At 34.6% G+C, this 14,455-nt stretch overlaps 2 protein-coding genes across 3 annotated transcripts; one reads left to right on the plus strand and one right to left on the minus strand.

Annotated features, from left to right (window-relative positions):
* The first annotated feature begins 7,986 nt into the window (after positions 1–7,986).
* LOC123671416 (CCHC-type zinc finger nucleic acid binding protein) lies at positions 7,987–9,645 on the plus strand. Of its 2 annotated transcripts, none has more exons than XM_045605262.1 (2): positions 7,987–8,166; positions 8,848–9,645. In XM_045605262.1, exon 2 carries the CDS (start codon positions 8,853–8,855, stop codon positions 9,291–9,293), a length of 441 nt encoding a protein of 146 aa, XP_045461218.1. In that variant the 5' UTR covers positions 7,987–8,166; positions 8,848–8,852; the 3' UTR covers positions 9,294–9,645. The 2 variants fall into 2 exon arrangements, with proteins under 2 accessions (XP_045461218.1, XP_045461219.1); XM_045605263.1 differs by lacking the exon at positions 7,987–8,166 and adding an exon at positions 8,244–8,403.
* A 987-nt stretch (positions 9,646–10,632) lies between these two features.
* On the minus strand, positions 10,633–13,755 carry LOC123671415 (putative GPI-anchor transamidase). Its single transcript, XM_045605261.1, has 5 exons — positions 13,548–13,755; positions 13,006–13,493; positions 11,257–11,374; positions 11,091–11,201; positions 10,633–10,897 (listed from the first exon to the last, which is right to left on the minus strand). The coding sequence occupies exons 1-5, from the start codon at positions 13,623–13,625 to the stop codon at positions 10,649–10,651; spliced, it is 1,044 nt and encodes a 347-aa protein (XP_045461217.1). The 5' UTR covers positions 13,626–13,755; the 3' UTR covers positions 10,633–10,648.
* Between the last annotated feature and the right edge of the window lie 700 nt (positions 13,756–14,455).

A 14,455-nucleotide genomic window follows, 5' to 3' on the forward strand; every position in this document is an offset into this window, starting at 1 on the left:
TGTTTTTTCGAGGTCTTCGGTGCAGTCTATTCTTCTAGGCTGTTGGAACTATGCTTTCGATGGATTCAGTGAAATTTTTTCGATCGATTACCCCTTTCTGTCTTACAGTTTCCAATATGCACAAGCAAAGGATTAAGATCAGAGCTTAGTGCGTTCCTGTTTGTGAGGTCGATTTCCTTGTTGACATTCTTCACTAAAGCGATGCCTGGGGTTCCTGTTGAATAATTTAGGTATGTTGGTTCCTCTATGGCCATTACCACAAGATCGGGGTTCCACGTAATGAATGCATCTAGAGTGATGCCATTGGGGGTTCTGGTTCGGCTATTCCATCCAGGATGCTTCAACTTGAAATCTCCTGGTGCAATCGTGGAAATATTATCCGAGAAAACCGTTTGAAGTTCTGTGTCAAGCAGTGATCCACCAGGTCGGCACTGATTTCTTGCTTCACGTAGATCGCTGTCCCTCCTCCGTTTCCGGTTGGGCGGTCTGAATGGTGCAAACAGTGCTGCCAACCCTACCTAAATTTAGGTAGATCTACCTAAATTCGAACTAATCTACCTATCTACCTTTTTTGAGCTCGATCTACCTTAATTCAGCTCCGCGCGAACTTTACGGTTTTAGATCAACGACAAACCGTTTTACCAGTAACAGTAACGTGACTATGAAAAAAACTATTCCTTATTAAAGCTCTCACATCGTAATTTTTACGCACGCCATTGGATACAAAGATCTGCGGAGATCAGCGGCGGAGTTTCAGAAACATACAGATGCAAAGAAAGGACCGAAATGGGTAATAAACTAATAAATAACGATGGCTGCGCCTCAATACGCACTTGCTTGATAGAAAAATAGCGATGGTAAATATGGTTGCATGTACGTAGGAATAAAAGATAGCTTCGTATTGCTCGCAGATTAATGAAATCGATCCTTATGCTTAAAAAAAACAGAATAAAGTAAGATCGTCGAAAGGAATGAGATGAGACCGTCTGAATGCATCGAAGGCTGCCGTCGGGAAGCAATAAAAGACCCTTTTGGGTGTTAAAATAATAAAAGTTTTTGGACAACAAGCGTTTTCTTGCAAATTACCCACATCTGTTGAAATGAAATATTTGAAAGACTATTTATTCTTTCGTGTTCAACTAGTTCAAGTAGTAAAGTAATTTTAAATTATTACATAAATATATTTCTTACTTTATATTTTATTGTTTTTAAATTTTTTTTATTATGTAAATTCTTATATTTTTTTATTAATTCATCAATATTTATCATTAATAAAGTATAATACTATGGACTCAGTTCTTTCAAAACTCCTAAAAATAAAGGAAAAAATAATCTACCTAAATTTGGCAACATCTACCTAAATTTCGAACCTCTATCTACCTTTATTTGAGCTCAGTGGGTTGGCAGCACTGGGTGCAAATTGTATCCTTGGATCCTGAGTCTCCTCTGAGATGGCTTCAGTTTTGTCTCGTTTATCATGATGATATTAAGATTCTCCTGTGATGCGAACGCTTCTAGTTCATCTCTCGCTGTCTTGAAGTCCGTTTGCATTCCAGAATGCGATCTGTAAAGAATTTGTATTATTCCTTGTACAGGGTGGGCAAATAAGCGAGGTATGCGGCTATATCTCAGGATTCAGTGATTCACTCATCGTAGAGACTTGCGGTAAAAATTTTTACTACTAAAGTGAACAAGAAAACACACTGGAAATTGTTTTGAAGTTCAAACTTCAACCGTTAGGGGGCGTAATAGCTATCATCGAGTAGAAAAATGCATTTTACTAGAAAATGTTTTTTATCATGTTGACAAAAAAATTATGACAATGAATTGGAATTTTCTTAAATTCTGGGATGCGTGGCCATATAGAACCTCAAACGACACTTTGGTTTTTCAGTGCATCTGTTGAATATTTTCTTTTGGCCATAACTCCAGAACGCCTGAAGCTATCGCTTTGCGACCTGTAGGTTTTTTTCAGGCAAATTCAATGAAATTTCTATTTCATTTATTCATTTTATATCATTACATTTGAAATTTCGGAGAAATTCTCTCAAACGAGATCTAAGTTACTCAAAAATTTCTTCATGTTGCCATTATTGTCTATCATATAGCGATACGGTGCGCACGTGTTGAAAAACGATCTTCGAATTTTGCTGATAACTTTGAAAAAGAAAGTGTTAAGTTTCATGAAAATTGGGGGTTTAGTGAATAAGACATTGCTACCCTCACTAAGTGGAAGGAGGTAGAAAAATCTCCCGTTTTTCTACCAATATAATTATATTATTGGATTTGCATTCATTCAAGAATTGATAAACACAAACGCGATAAAGTTGACCAGATGTCCCGAGAATCAGATAACCGCGGATAGCGAGGAAACAAACATGAGTTCCACGCCTGGGGATCTGATAAACCCTAATCAGAATGATATACAGGAGGTCCAGATGAAAGACACCACACAAGATAATTGTACACAAAATAATCGCTCCCCCTCGGAAAACATAATTGGATTTGATCAGCGTGGACAACCAGTTTATCAAGTCCCAAAAACTCACACATGGCAAAAAGTCACTAACAACAAGAGAAAAAGAGTTCATCGCCAATCTTCAGAAGAAAGTGCGGAGCAAATAGAAACAAACAACAGATTCCAACAACTCCAAAACGATGATGGCGGAAATACTTTACCTGATGAGCAAGGAAAGGGAAGAAAACATAACGAAAGGGAAGTAATCCACAAACCTCCACCTATATATATTTATGGTGTGTCAAACTACAAGGATATGATAGCAAGCCTAACAACAGCGACCCCTCCTGAAACATATGTTGTTAAAAGCATGGCAAACAATATAATCAAAGTCAACCCAGTCAATTCAGAAACATATAGAAAATTAATACATCATCTAAGATCTGAAGATATCATACATCACTCCTATCAATTGAAGGAAGAAAGGGCTTATAGAGTAGTTATACGGGGATTGCACCACTCAATACCAATACCCGAAATTAAACAGGAGCTCGAAACAAAAGGCCATAAAGTGAGAAATATCATCAATGCCAAGCACAGGGTGAGTAAAGATCCACTCTCACTTCACTTCATAGATCTAGAGCCTCAAAAAAACAACAAAGAGATATTCAATCTGGAATTTCTTGGGCAAATTAAAATCAGGGTAGAACCACCAAAATTCAAAAACACTATTGTTCAATGCACGCGATGTCAAGATTATGGACACAGCAAAACATATTGCAGAAAACCCTATAACTGTGTTAAATGTGGACAAGATCATGACAGTAAAAATTGCCGGAAACAAAAAAATACCCCAGCCACATGCGCACTTTGCCAAGGTGATCACCCAGCAAATTATAAAGGATGCTCTGTTTACCGTGACCTAATGAATATGAAAAACAGAAATAAAGGAAACAGAACTAATCCACAAAACCAAGTAACAACCAGTACTCCACAAGTCCAAACACTACCGCAACCAAGAAATATTAGTAAAACGAATAAAACCTACGCCCAAGCCCTAAATACTCAAGACACAGATGGCATACAACAACTATCAGAAAAACTAACAGACTTCCTGGAGGATTTCAAGAACTTATTCACACAACTGCTCAATCAAAACAGCATGATCCTAAGCATGCTCACTACAGTCATCAACAAATTATCTAACTAATGGCTACATCACTACGAATTGCTGCATGGAACGCCAATGGCCTAAAAAACCATATCCTAGAAATAGAATACTTCCTTGACATCAACAAAATCGACATCCTACTAATCTCAGAAAGTCATGCAACCAATTATACTGATATCAAAATACCTCGATACAACATATATTATGCAAACCACCCAGATGGAACAGCACATGCAGGATCAGCGATCATAATAAAAAATACATATAAACACCATGAAGAACAGCCTTACATCACTGCCAAAATCCAAGCAACTGTACTGAACCTGGAAACCTTCAATTGGCCCCTATGTATAGCAGCAATATATAGTCCTCCACGCCATACAGTAACAACTGAAGAATATAACGACTTCATACTCACCCTAGGCCCTCGTTTCCTTACTGCAGGCGATTGGAACGCGAAACATACCGCATTTGGGTCTAGATTAACCACCCCCAAAGGACGAGCTCTATATAGAACGATATCAAACAATAACCTCAATATCCTATCTACAGGGGATCCCACTTATTGGCCCACTGACTTGAATAAAATTCCCGACCTGCTTGATTTTGGAATAACTAAAGGCATTGGTGATGTACACATCAATATTGAATCCTGTTACGATCTGTCATCCGATCATAGTCCCATAATAATCACCCTTAGCACTCACCCGATCCAGAAGAAGTCTATACCAAAATTATGCACCGCAAAAACAGACTGGGAACTATTTCGGAAAACAATTAATGAAGTCATAACTCTGAACCATCGAATAAGTAATGGCGAAGAAATAGAAGAAGTTGTTAAATACCTGACAGAAATCATACAATACGCGTCCTGGACTGCTACACCAGATACAAGTGAAAAAGTGGAAATTCAAAATACACCACTATACCTTAGGCAAATGATATCTGAAAAACGAAGAATGAGACGACTATGGCAAAGAAGTAGAAACCCATCAGTCAAAAGGAATCTAAACAGACTAACTCATGAGATCACGAAAACCTTACAAGAGATAAAGAACAACAGTTTCCATAACTATATAACCCAGCTATCTCCTGACGACCATTCTTTGTGGAAAGCAACAAAAAAGTTGAAACAGCCCATAGTAAGCAACTCCCCCATCAAAAAATCTAATGGAACTTGGGCTCGCACAAACTCTGACAAATCAACAGTTTTTTCTGAATATCTAGCTGAAGTATATAGTCCCAACCAACAAGGTAACTCTGACAGTGAAATCAAAGATTTTCTAAATGCTCCTAACCAGTCATCTCTTCCAATTAAGCCCTTTACACCGAAGGAAGTATTCAGTGAAATTAAATTATTGAATCCACGCAAAGCACCTGGACATGATCTTATAGTAGGAGACGTACTGAAAAACCTGCCACGGAAAGCCATAGTCCTTCTCACTACCATACTCAATAGAATTTTAGAAATAGGCTACTATCCAATGCAGTGGAAACTCGCACAAGTGATCATGGTACTCAAACCCGGCAAGCCACCAACAAACTGTGAATCTTACCGCCCGATTAGTCTATTACCTATCATGTCAAAGTTATTCGAAAAACTCCTACTAAAAAGACTAGAAGAAACAACACCACTGAAAGAACATGTGCCAGATCACCAATTTGGATTCCGTAATAACCATTCAACAATCCAACAATGCCATCGAATTGTCAACAAAATCAAAACTTGTCTTGAAACGGGAGAGTACTGCACCTCGGTGTTCCTAGATGTAAAACAAGCCTTTGACAGAGTTTGGCATGAGGGACTACTATTCAAACTGAAAAAAATCTTACCTGACCGATTTTACAAAATATTGAAGTCATACTTGAACGACCGCTACTTGCAGGTTAAAACAGAGGACTCGTTATCCGATTATAAGACCATAAGATCAGGAGTTCCACAGGGTAGCGTACTCGGACCTATACTCTACCTGATATATACCTCGGATATCCCACAAACTGACCAGTCTATCATAGCAACATTTGCGGACGACACAGCAATTATAACCTCAGATGCAGACCCATTGTTATCATCCCAAAAACTACAAAATCATCTGGATGCTCTCTCTGATTGGCTTGAAAGATGAAAGATTGATATTAACACCAACAAGTCGGCCCAGGTAACTTTCACCAATAAAAAAGGGAAACCCCCACAAGTAAAATTGCAAAATACACCCATACCTATCCAAACAGAGATCAAGTACCTGGGACTACATTTGGATGAGAAACTGACATGGAAAACTCATATAAAAATGAAACGGCGACAACTCGACCTAAAGGTGAAGAAAATGTACTGGCTATTGAACAAAAAATCGAAGCTATCTCTTGAAAATAAAGTGACAATCTATAAATGTATCCTTAAACCAGTGTGGACTTACGGAATAGAACTATGGGGATGTTCTAAGCCGTCCAACACAAGAATACTCGAGGCATTCCAGTCCAGAACACTGCGTATGATAGCAGGAGCACCATGGTACGTCACAAACTACAGCTTACAAAATGATCTGAGAATAAAATCAATAAAAGATACAATAACGCCAAGAATCAACAAATACAAGGACCGAACCACAAATCATGAAAATATAATGATTAGCAATCTTTTCGCCCAACCCCTCTTGGATAAGAGATTGAAAAGAACCTGGCCCGAAGACCTCTTGGAGGAATGATTGTACGGAGAACCATTGATGGATGGTACCCGACTCAAGCCATGAACCAATACTTATAACATTTACTAATTACTATATAAGTAGATTGTAAATATGCAATAAACAGTTAATAAAAAAAAAAAAAATGTTGCCATTGGCAATCTCTTTTGCGTTGAGGAAATTATCAAGGGACTTCTAGAATGTTGTTATCGGGCTTCTTGGTATTCAGCCCTCGTTCGGGGAACATTTTTTTTTTGGGAATTTAGGACATTTTCTGTAGCTGGATGGGTGTTAACAAGTGCAGTTGGTGCACTGTTTTCTTTTGTTGAGTGCTTGCCTCAACACATAACGGATCTTGGGTGAACTTTACAGTTTCCCTCTAAGTGGTGGAATCCCTGGTATCCATAGCACTGCTGCGCTTCGGTGGGTTTATATGATTTTTCAACCATCACAACAAGTCCACACAAACACGTCAGCTTATGGATCTTCTCCTCCATGCTGGTTGTTAAGACAGCCATCATGAGGGACATCTCTTTTTTCTTCTGAAGCATTTGGGATATTTAACCTCGAATACCAGGTATAGCAGTTCCTCATGAATTTCTTCGTCCTTGAGAATTGTTGATAGTGAAATTGTGTGTCGGGCAAATACTTCATTTTTCATTACGAATATATCACAAAGTTTCTTAATTGCAGATTCACATGTATCACATTCACTGATATGGGTATATATGTTTTGCCGAGGAAATATAATTGATGCTAAAGTTGAGTTTGTCTTCTTCAGTATAGGATGTCCTCTTCAAGAAATTTTCGAACGTTTTGTGCCAGTGAATCCATTAATGGATTGACTAATTACATTCAAGATTTGTGAAAAGAACAACTGGAATCTATATTTATTTTCTTTCAGGTCATAAGAGTCGATCCAAAGTTGTTGCTTACAGCTGATTGGCAATTTAGGCCCGGTGCACACATCCGACTTTTGTAGTTACGACACCGTTGCTGTGTCGTACCTGCGGCCTGTGGTACAAAGAATCAAATGGGAGCATGCACACTACCCGCCGTGCCGTTGCGACGTCGTAACTGCCATCATGCGGGCTGTGGTACAAAGAATCAAATGGGAGCATGCACACTAGCGTACGACACCGCAACGGTGTCGCAACTGCAAATGTCGGATGTGTGCACCGGGACTTAATGAGCAAAATAAACACGAACGATATCTAACAATTTTGAGATTAAGTATGTATGTTACATAGGTAACAAATTCGATAGAGGATGACTAATATGAATTATCAGCACATGGTTGATAACCAAATAGCTATTAAGCTGAACCAAAACCTAGATTTTCACAAAGGACCAATTGGCAAAAAAAAACTATGTTCAAACCTCGACTTCAAACTCTTAGATTGAGTTTTCAGTTTTCATATTCTTCTTATTCTTCAACCATTTCAGTTTTAGACATTCACATCTCCTATTTGCTATAAATACACTTTATGATAACTAATACTATCCCTCAACAAAATTTTATTTAATTTTTCATTATTTATGAAATTTACTGGTATACTTTTTCTCAATTCTAACTAGAAAAATAAAGCATTCAAACTTCAAATTTAGCGGGTAGTTTCCGGAAACAAATGTTTACTGCGCATATATCTCAAATTGGCTAACGCCAAACAAATGTCATTCAAGCATTTTATGCGCGCAGTACCGGTTTCGTTATTTCTGTGACAAATTTTGGAAGTGTTTTGATCATTCCTTTTCAGTTTGACTCGAATGTGGTCAAATTTTGAGAAAACTCTACTATACATTCTCATTTCCAAGCAGTACATCTATTTTTGTACTTGAAGCAAACATTTCAGGTAAGTTATATAGTAATCCTTTGTTTCTCATGAAAATGTTTACTGTCATACTCAAGTGAAACATACACGTGGACCTTCGTTTTTCGTTTAACTCGTATTGTTTCAAGCCTTGTATTAATATTGTAACTCTCAATTGTTTGTGGAAGTTTTGAACGAAACTATGTTGGAACAGTGGTTTTTTTTATTTGCAGTAATTTTTATTTTTGGGGTTATTTGAAAATTCACATCTTGACTTGGGTATGGTATGAACATTTTTTCGTAGTCAAAAAGTTCTTATTCCTATTTTTGACTAGTATTATTGAATGCTTGTTATATATATATGAAAACTTGAATATTTTTCGAATTATTTTATTCTTTTGCTTTCCAATTTCTTTTAATCTAACCAAATTCTAAAGACTTCTATATAATTTAAGAAATCACTGTAAATATTTCTCTGTAGTGACACTAGTTGAAAACTTACTCATATTTTTCATCTCAAATATGCATCATATGAATTTAATATTGACAGTCCAGTTCCAACAATTGTAATATACTTACTGCATGGTCGAAAATTTGGAATTCGTGATAGTATATATTAGAATTTACAATAGCATGTTGTTGCACATATCTATATCCATATGCATATAATGCCTTTATTCGATTGTTAAGTAACCATATAGTTTATTATGTTTTTTTTTCCAGTAACCATGAGTTCAGGCAGTACATGCTATAAATGCAACCAGCCTGGTCACTTTGCTAGGGAATGTAGCCAAGCAGGTTCCCGCGACAGTGGACGTTTCAATAGAAATCGTGAAAAGTGCCACAAATGCAATAAAATTGGTCATTTTGCAAGGGACTGCAAAGACGAATCTGCTGCTCGTTGTTACAGATGTTACGGCGAAGGTCATTTCGCTAAAGACTGTCCCCAAAGTCCTGACATGCCTTCCTGTTACAACTGCAGGAAACCAGGACATATTGCAAGGAGCTGTCCAGAAAACAGCGGCATGGATCGTAACGATACTTGCCACAATTGCCAAAGGCCAGGACATATCTCCCGAAACTGTCCTGAAAGTACTAAAACCTGTTACTTATGTCACAAGCCTGGTCATCTTAAGAGAGACTGTGAAGAAAACGATTATAGAAATTAGTATTTGTACTATTTCTTTAATTGTTAAATTTTATTATTTGAGTGTTTGGTTGTGGTGCTCCAGCATTTGTGTCTTTGTACAAATCATATTTAATGCCCTCTGAAATACTGTAGTTGATTTATTAGATGTTGAAAATTTTTATAGTCTGAGGCAAAAGAAACTTTGGTATTGGAATGTTCGTTTTCAAAGTGCAGTATCCATTGTTTAATTAAAAATTAAACAGTTTTCCAACTTGAGTGTATTTCAGAACTTGGAAATTATATTAAATTATGATCAAATATACACTATCAAAGTTTCTATAAAAAAATTGAACATGATGCTAGCAGTGGAATTAAACCAACAGAAAAACATACATTTTTATTTAAATTGAACCTTCTCACAATTCAAATTTTTTTTTTTCACCAGTTTCACAAAATTTCACACATTCAAAATTCGCATCCTGCAATCATTTAGGAGGTTTTCAATTTCTCCCAAATTTAATATTTGAACCTTTTCCCTTGAGATTTTGTTGACAGAATCAATGTTGCACCATCTAATACTTTTAAATTCCTAGATATGTTGAAAAGCTACTTTTTTCAAACATCAGATATTTTTTAATAATAAAATTTCAGAGATTCAAATTTATCTTACATAATTTTGGTACTCGCTTGTTAATAGATGATTGTGTTATGTATGCAATATGAATTCTGATATTATTGATGCATACATTCGTTTTAATTATCAAAAATTATTAATCGGTCACCAGATCATTTTTAATGTGTTGATTGATATTGTAGGATAATTCTATTATTTTTCTGAAATTATGATTTGAGTTTATTTTAAATATATATACACTGGTCCACTTTTGGTCAATTTTTTTCTGAGCAAAAAATTTTGTAAAATTGAATATACTACAGGTATTTTATTGTTAAGATGTCAAAAAATTTCTTGAGAGTTCCCATCAATAAAACCCGATTATAAATTTTATTTCAATTATTATTTATACATTTCATTAATATGTGTTTGAGATTTTGAGTTTAATGAAAACTCAACTCTGACAATCACAAGAGTCCTAATACTATCTGCCCCAAATATAGTTTTGAGGAATTTAAATTACCTTGTCTCAGATTTGGTTAAACTATTGAGTGTTATATGACCTGGTAATGAGAGACAACACAGATTACAGTCGGTACTCTTAGCACTCTCAATCTGAGAGGTTCTACATTATTATTTGAACTGGGGTCGTTTTGGTTCAGTAAGCCTTCCGGGAACTGCGACCATGCAGATCTTTTGTTCACGAGAGGTTCTACATAGATTTAGATTAAAAATATCACTGATTTGTAAAAGAAAAATACCAAACTTACTGATATTTCTATTTATTTAATGAATTGTTCAAAACTAATTAAAGGTGGTATGTATCTATATTTTTTATTTGACTTTTTTGGTATTGAAGTTAAGTTCTTCATATGTTTCTGAACGAGTTCAACTTGAATCATATCTATAACTTCAACAGGTCTCACTGATCCAAAGAAATCAGTTATTGGCACATCTTTTGGATTTCTCTTGAAAAGATCTCTTCTAACACCAACAGTTGACATACATTCTTTCTTGGTACATACTTTCAACTGAAATTTTTTTTAATAATGAAATAATTCTTGAGAATATTTACTATACTAATATAACATAAACAGTAATATGTAGAATATTGATCTATCTTTGAAAATTAACACTCAATTCATACAAACATTTCAAGCTATTATTGAAATATGTATGAAGGGTCATGAAGAGAAAGCATTTTTTATCAGAAAATTTACTTACAAATTCAGCCATTGATCTCTTGCTATCAGCATCAATATTTTCCAGAAAAGCTAATGCATAATATGTATATCTGTCAATGATATATACCCCTATTGCTGGATCAACGTGATGCTGTAATATTGTATTGAAATAAAAATCAATTTTTGATCAAGACATTAAAATTTACCGATAATGAATCTTCTCCAACTAAACTACTACCGACTGCTAAAATATTTGGAGAATAGAATCGTTCATACATAGAAGCAGCTTGGCAAGTATCCAACATGAAAAAAATTTCATTGTACCTACAGAAGAAATATTTATTTAAAGACATGGGGATTTTGAAATAAAAGTAGTCTGATTCTACAACTGAAATAGACTTCATGGCTGCAAAGCAAAAATAATTTTGAGTAAAGATATAAAATAACAATTTCACTAGACTGAAGTGGAAGAATTTAACCAGTTCACCTAACTCATATAAACTAAGCTCCTGAGAGGTTTCATGGAACGAAACATATTGATTTGAAAAGATATACACTGTGTCCGTAAAGTATGGAACAAATTCATTTTTAGCTAAACGGACCATTTTAAGACATAATCCTGAAACACGTCGATTTTTTATTCAAATTTGCCGTATTTTAAAATAATAATCTAATATACAGGGTGAATTACTTTCGAGTAATGACGTCACCGTCATTTTTTCAAATGGAACACCCCCATTTTGTCTCAATTTTCCGATTACTCTAGCTTTGCTGATTCCAATAATGTATACAAATACAATAGTTTTGTGGATGCTCATAAAGTAACACATAACATTCTTTATTAGTTAAATTAACAATATTATCAAAAGTACTTATTGTCTAGCGGCAATTGGTTTGAATGTAACACCCTGTAGTTTGTTACATTTTTAGATTAATAAAAATGAGCTGTTTCCAAACAAGTTTGGTACTTGTGGTCTAGCAGACAGGATATGAAAAAAATTGTTTCTTATCAATTTAAAAACATGTAATGAATGTAACAAACTACAGGGTGTTACATTCAAACCAATTGCCGCTAGACAATAAGTATTTTTGATAATATTGTTAATTTAACTAATAAAGAATGTTATGCGTTACTTTATGAGCACACACAAAACTATTGTATTTTTGTCCACCCTGTACCAATTGGAATCAACATGTGATACATTATTGGAATCAGCAAAGCTAGAGTAATCGGAACATTGAGACAAAATGGGGGTGTTCCATTTGAAAAAATGACAGTGACGTCATTACTCGAAAGTAATTCACCCTGTATATTAGATTATTATTTTAAAATACGGTAAATTTGAATCAAAAATCGTGTTTCAGGATTAATTCTTAAAATGAATTTGTTCCATACTTTACGGACACAGTGTATATGTAGATTCTATAGTTCAATTTATTATGAACAGAAATTTTTGTCTAAATGAAATTTATCAACAGATTTAATATTAATTAAATAGTAAGCAGATAGTCATTAACTCAAGCTCTATACCTAAAGATCTGGCATCGAAAAACTCAGAAAGAAAGATTCCAGATAGGCCTTTTGTTATACTATAAAAATAATACAATAGAAGCTTACTTATTTCCTCCTCCCTAAAATATATGACTAAATAGCAAAGCAAGTGAAAAACTGAATGTATTATTTTGAAACATAATTAATCATATTTTTATCAATGACAAAAACGCAAGACCTTTTTTTATAGGATATACTTACATTTTTAATGAATACTATTTTGCTTTGAAATTCAACAAGAAAAATGACACTTATAGAGAATAACGATAATGAAGCTGGAATATGGAAATATTCAACAAAATAAATATTATTAATATTGTAATAAAACTTTTCTAGATTGAAATTTAGTCAATGGTTTTCAAGGAGAAAGAAATACCTACATTCGCCATTGAATTAATCGCACCTTTGTTTTTGCCACATTTGTTCCAGTGCATCTGCCATTTCTTGACTAGTAATTTCTTCAGAATCTTGGAACTTCAAGAATCCATCTCCACCATGACCTGTTAGATAAATTAAGATATTACTACCTTCATCTGTAAGTAATTGTTTTGACCGAGGGGTTCCAGGAGGCAATCTTCCAGTGAGCAAACGGACAAAGTTTTCAACTGTGACTTCATATCCCCTATAATCTACTTCTACATCATCTCCATATACATTAATATGTTGATTAGCATTGTTGAATACTGTAGCAGGTCTCGGATTTCTAGGATTACAAGGCATATCATCAGCAATCATTAATATAATTTGGCTATCTGGAATTCCCAGGCGTTTCACACTTCGATAAATGGATAAAACATTAGCTACATGTCGATAGTTGAACCAAAATCTACTTGTATCCACTAGCACAGCCCAATTATTTGTGTGGGATTTTCTGGACCATTCTGATTCAATCTAAAATGCTTACTTCTGGAATAAAGTTCCTATATATTTAAAAGTTCCTTTTACCTGTCCCTGTACTGAACTTGCATATAAATAGATATAAATAATAAGAAATGCAGTCCTTATTTGTTTCAAATCGACCATAATTCATGTATTTAAATGGTTTTTAAAGTTTTTACTTTTCATATAAATTGGTGTTTTGTGGTTTTTATTATGTTCCATAGATTATGGGTTGGAAACTCTCGCGATTTTATCGAATATTATTTTTTGCTCCACCTATTGGCTTGGGGCCAAACATGAGTGAGAGTGGGTCTGGCAGTAGAAATCTGTTCTTATTTGTTTCAAATCGACCATAATTCATGTATTTAAATGGTTTTTAAAGTTTTTACTTTTCATATAAATTGGTGTTTTGTGGTTTTTATTATGTTCCATAGATTATGGGTTGGAAAGTCATAATATCATACACATAGAATAATATAATTATTATACAGAATGTTCCAAAAAGACCACGTCAAACGAAACGGGGTCGCATGACATTGCCAACAATTTTTATGTTATTATTAAGTTATGTTATCAGAAATACACGGCACTGGCGTAAATGCTAATACAGAGCAGAAAAAATATCAAAATATAGAAATCTTCTGACCACTCTATTTCAAATATTTTAGTTCTTCAAAATAACACCGCTTTTTTCAGAGGGCTCTACTTAACGGACCAATTTTTGACAGTAAAATTCGAGTAAAACATTAGTACAACTAGATGGCGCTCAACATCAACAAAATCGAAAAAAGCACTACACTGGCTTACTATCTTTTTTATCTATTCTATATATTTAGTATTCTGTGGTTCTATATATGATTTGTTGAAACCTCAAAGGAAAAATATAATTTTTAGGAAAAATTGCAACTTTTATTTTGAAAATTAATATGCTCCTAGTCAACAATTAAGTTAATGATTACATTCTTCCTAAATAA

The sequence above is a fragment of the Harmonia axyridis genome, chromosome 1, assembly GCF_914767665.1.
Source record: "Harmonia axyridis chromosome 1, icHarAxyr1.1, whole genome shotgun sequence".
NCBI classification, from domain to species: Eukaryota; Metazoa; Arthropoda; class Insecta; order Coleoptera; family Coccinellidae; genus Harmonia; species Harmonia axyridis.

Excerpts from the sequence above, each read along its gene's own strand:
- LOC123671415 (XM_045605261.1), bottom strand. The coding sequence starts at position 13,625 with ATGGTCGATTTGAAACAAATAAGGACTGCATTTCTTATTATTTATATC. Across the intron at positions 13,494-13,547 it reads CAAGTTCAGTACAGGGACAG|ATTGAATCAGAATGGTCCAG; the intron begins GTAAAAGGAACT and ends TAAGCATTTTAG. Across the intron at positions 11,202-11,256 it reads TTGGAGAAGATTCATTATCG|CATCACGTTGATCCAGCAAT; the intron begins GTAAATTTTAAT and ends ACAATATTACAG.
- LOC123671416 (XM_045605262.1), top strand. The coding sequence starts at position 8,853 with ATGAGTTCAGGCAGTACATGCTATAAATGCAACCAGCCTGGTCACTTT.